Raw genomic sequence first — 4,653 nt, 5'->3', positions numbered from 1 at the left:
GCATTAATGGTGGAGTAAGCCGGAGATCCGCATTAATTGTAGAGTGAACCGGAGGGTTACAGCGGCCATGCGCAATAAATGCTGAAGCAGTGGCAGGGCATGGTCCTCAGTTGGACCTCGGAGGAGTACGGCCGTAGTAGGTGGCTGACAAGGGTAGACCTTGAGCGTCAGGATTTTCCTAGGTCGGAAGTCTCGAGGTCGGATGTCTTGAGGTCGGGCGTTCCGAGGTCGGACGCCGACTTCAGCTGTTCAGGGTCGGCGATTGTGCGGCTTCTTGGGGGCATTTGTGTCACTTGGGGGGGGAAAAATCTTATTCCCCCAACAATACCTATATTTATATCTATACTATTGGTATTTATTTTATATCTATATTTATTTAAAATAAATATAAATATAAATTTTTACATCAAATTAATATTAATATTTATATTTATATTAAAAAATAAATATAAATATAAATATACTAATATCCGATCCATTGCAGCCCTAAGCCCTACTGCAAGCTCTTAAACCCTTCCCCTCGCTCTCTCCGGACCGGAAGGCCAAAAAAATGTCCTCTCGCCTCGTTCGCGTTCCCCAATGTCTCTCCCGCCTCTTCTCCTCCTCTGGAAACCCTAACCCTAATCCCTACCCGAAGCGCCTGAAGACCACCGTCAATTACCTCTTCCGGGAGCACAACCCCGACAAGCTCGTCGCCGCCTTCAAGAAGTCCTCCGAGTCCTACCGCTTCCGCTGCAAGCACCGCATCTACGAGATCACCGTCCGCCGCCTCGCCGCCGCCGGCCGCCCCGACGCCGTGGAGGCCATCCTCGAGGAACAGAAGCGCTACCCCGACGATATCGCCCGCGAGGGCTTCGCCGTCCGCCTCATCTCCCTCTACGGCAAGGCCGGCATGCCCGCCAACGCCGCTGCCACCTTCGACCAGCTCCCCGCCCTTGGCTGCCCCCGCTCCGTCATGTCCTTCAACGCCCTCCTCAGCGCCTGCGCCGACGCCGGCGACTCCGACCGAATGGCCGCAGCCTTCCGGGAGATCCCTGCTGCCGACCCCTCCATCGTCCCCAATGTCTTCTCCTACAACATCCTCATCCGCGTCCTCTGTGAAAAGGGCGATCTCGATGCGGCCTTCAATGTATTGAGCCTCATGGAGAACAATGAGGTCGCCCCTGATTTGATCTCCTTCAATACTCTCTTGAATGGTTTCTATTCAAACAAGAGATTCTCCGACACTGAAAAAATTTGGACTTTAATGGGTGAGAAAAATATCGAGCCGGATATCAAGAGCTTCAATGCAAAGCTGAGAGCACTGGTTTCAGAAGGGAACACTTCGGAGGCAGTGGAGCTTGTCGATGAATTGAGTCGGGTTGGACCAAAGCCCGACACTTTCTCTTTCAATGCTCTGATCAAAGGGCACTGCCAAGACGGGAACTTGGAAGAGGCCAAGAGGTTGTACCTGGATTTGACGAACAATGGCTGTGCTCCCAACAGGGGGACCTTCGAGACACTGATCCCTAGTCTTTGTGAGGCTGGGGACCTCGACCTGGCTCTCAAATGTTGTAACGAGAGCATGAGCCGCCGCTGTGTTGTGGATGCGTCAATGTTGCAGGAGGTGGTGGAAGGGCTGGTTAAGTTGTCGAGAGTGGAGGAGGCTAAGAAGCTTGTGGAGCTTGGGCGGAGGAATTATTATTCACGAAAGGACCTGGGAATGCCTTCCCCATCTTGAGTCTCCCAGGTAAATACAATTTCCTATTGTTGCAATTCATGTTCTATGAATTATGAGGCAGTTGGTTTCTCGCTGTTTTGATGCTCTGCAAGGAACAATCCACTCAGATATTGTTTTATAGAAAAAAAAAAACTTTCTTCATTTTAACGAACATATGATGCTCTCTGTTCAGGAACGATACTTGCACTAATTAGTGTTGCTATGCATTTGGCGTTCTCCAAGGTTATTGTTGTTGCTTGCAACTTGATGTAAATCTTTGATCGACTTAGGTCTGTCTTTAGTCCATCTATCTGTTGTCTTTTTTCTTTCATTTAAAGCTCTCTATTTTGTAGTCATTATGAATTTCTGTGTCCTTGCTTATTCTTATTTAGGAAAAAGAATAAGAAACACTGTTGGAAGTCTGTGACTTTAGGAAAAAGTTGCAAGAAACACTGTTGGAAGTCTGTGACTTTTCTATCAATCAGTTGATTAGCATGTAACCCATAGGCCATCTAATCTAGAAATTAGAGCTCTTTTATCTTTCCCACTAGGAAAAGGTCACTTATATCCACTTAACTCATGCATTGTGACATGAGGACCCAAACCCGGACATTTCTCTGAAAAGCACCATGCAAGCAATTGCCTTCTTGTATGCCTAAGAGGAGTGCTATCTTCAATCTGATGCTAGTTGTCCCTGTTAAAAATATAAGATGGAAAAAAAGCAAGAAGAACTTATTCTTATTCAATGCCAGACTACTTGAAAAATGTAAGAAGTGCTTCAATTGCAAATTATGCTGTTCCATGTATCTTAGAGTTTAAAACTAAGATTGATCCAACTCCCAACTTTATTGCCAAAAGAAGAACAGAATTGTTTAAGGAGTGAATGATCAAGTATCTCTTTGGTCACTTAAGTGAACTTTTGGATTAACTTACAAATTATGCATGTGACTCTGACCCGGTGGTCACTGCCTTCTGGGAGACCCCCTCTGCTGACCCCTCTATAGTCCCCAGGCTCATCTTCTACAACATCCTCATCCACGCCCTCTGCGAAAAAAGCAATCTTGATGCAGCATTTGATGTATTCAGCCTCATGGAGAAGATGGGGTTGCCCTTGATTTGATCTCCCCGCCCCCATCCCCCCCATCCCACCCCCCCCCCCCCCCCCCCCCCCACCCCCACCCCGGGACAGGTTCTATTCAACAAGAGATTCTCCAATGCTGAAATGATTTGAGGACTTTAATGGGTGAGAAAAATATCTTGCCGGATATAAAGAGCTTCAGGTTTCAGAAGGGTAGACTTCAGATGCGGTGGAGATCATCGATGAATTGAGGTGGGTCGGACCAAAGCCCGACATGTTCTCCTTCAATGCTCTGACCAAAGGGTCCTGCCAAGTTGGGAACTTGGAGGAAGCCAAGGGGTTGTGGGACCTTTAAAACCATGATCCCCAGCTTTTGTAAGGCTACAAAGTTCGACATGGCTCTCAGTTGTAGTAATGATAGTCATAGTATGAGCCACCAGCTTGTTGTGGATGTGGCAGTATTGCAGGGGGTGGTGGATGGGCCGGTTAAGGTGTCTAAATTGGAGGAGCCTAAGAAGCTCTTGCGCAGCTTGGGCGAATGATTATTATTCATGAAAGGACCTGAGGATGCCTTTGTCATCGTGAGTCTCATATGTATATCCATCTTCTCATTGTTGTAATTCATGTTATGTGAATTATGAGGCATTAGATTTGCGGTTTTGATGCTTGGGACCTAATCAGATATTGTTCTATTAAAAAACATTTTTTTCCATTTTAACAAGCATACGATGTTCCTTTTCTGGCAATCTTACTTGCATTAGTTAGCATTGGTTTTTAATTGGTGATCATTGAGGTTTGCTTTAACTGCATTTTAGTTTAGAACTTTGCTCAACTTAGGTCTGTTTTTAATTATCTCTGTATCTTTACCATCTATTTCCCTTTTAAGTAAAAGCTCTTTATTTGTAGTACTATAAACATTTTTGACATTGTTTGAGACCTCAACTAAAGGAAGGAATTCCAAGATGCCCTGTTGGGAATCTGTAGCAGTTCTATCAATGCCTAAACTATCTTAGGTCAACTTTTGATTTAATTTGCTGACATAATCCACTGACCTGTTGATCCATTGACTGATCATGACAATAAGATAGAAATGGATGTTAATACTCTGCTGTTCTGCTTGATTATACCACAAGTTCAGCTTCTTTGCTGGATTTTCGATGAAGAGTAATGGCACGTCCAGTAAAGGACCTTCGCTTTACTGATCCCTAGCCTTTGCAGGCTCAATTATCTGCTATTCTGCTTGATTATACCACAAGATCAGCTTGTTGGCTGGATTTTTGATGAAGAGTAATTGCACTTCCAGTAAAGGGCCTTCGGTGCGTTGTTCTGCAGCCTCTACGGGCTTGGGGAGCTCGACCTGGCTCTCAAGTGTTGCAGGGGGGTGGTGGATGGGCTGTTTAATATTTTATAGTGAAGGCTTAGAAACTCATGGATTTACAAAAGGAAAGGACCTGAGGATGCCTTCCTTATCTTTAGTCTCATAGGTAAATCCATTTCCTCATCGTGATAATTCATGTACTATGAACTATGTGCTGTTAGCATCTTGTTGTTTTGATGCTTTGGAATCTAATCAGACATTGTTCTACAGAAAAGGAAATGACTTTCTTCATTTTTTGTTTTTTTACATATACATGATGCTCCTTCTGTAGGAACCCTTGCTGCATAAGTTAGTGTAGGCATGTAGTTGGTGATCTCTGAGATTATTGGCGGGTCCATTCTATAGTCAAATTTAGATGTTCGCCTGCAGCATTTCTTCTTAATATCTGTTCTTTCTAAATGAAAGCTCTTTAATTTTACTTTCTATGAACATCTGTCACATTTTTTGAGAACAATCGTCCAACAGTTCCAGGATGCCGTAGATGTTGTATTGTCATTT

General features: G+C 44.6%; 1 protein-coding gene across 3 annotated transcripts; it reads left to right on the top strand.

The window, feature by feature from the left end:
- The first annotated feature begins 497 nt into the window (after nt 1-497).
- Nucleotides 498-4,386, top strand: LOC120103814 (pentatricopeptide repeat-containing protein At1g55890, mitochondrial-like). Of its 3 annotated transcripts, none has more exons than XM_039131789.1 (2): nt 498-1,729; nt 4,081-4,386. In XM_039131789.1, the coding sequence occupies exon 1, from the start codon at nt 551-553 to the stop codon at nt 1,718-1,720; it is 1,170 nt and encodes a 389-aa protein (XP_038987717.1). In that variant the 5' UTR covers nt 498-550; the 3' UTR covers nt 1,721-1,729; nt 4,081-4,386. The 3 variants fall into 3 exon arrangements, with proteins under 3 accessions (XP_038987717.1, XP_038987715.1, XP_038987716.1); XM_039131787.1 differs by having other exon boundaries at nt 3,996-4,386; XM_039131788.1 differs by having other exon boundaries at nt 3,916-4,386.
- Nucleotides 4,387-4,653: the final 267 nt, after the last annotated feature.

This window comes from Phoenix dactylifera, chromosome 11 (assembly GCF_009389715.1).
Source record: "Phoenix dactylifera cultivar Barhee BC4 chromosome 11, palm_55x_up_171113_PBpolish2nd_filt_p, whole genome shotgun sequence".
Taxonomy (NCBI): Eukaryota; Viridiplantae; Streptophyta; class Magnoliopsida; order Arecales; family Arecaceae; genus Phoenix; species Phoenix dactylifera.
Note: the sequence above shows the minus strand (reverse complement) of the source record. Positions and strands in the feature narration are given on the sequence as shown.

Bases quoted from the DNA above. Each gene is read 5' to 3' on its own strand.
- LOC120103814 (XM_039131789.1), top strand. From the start codon at position 551: ATGTCCTCTCGCCTCGTTCGCGTTCCCCAATGTCTCTCCCGCCTCTTC.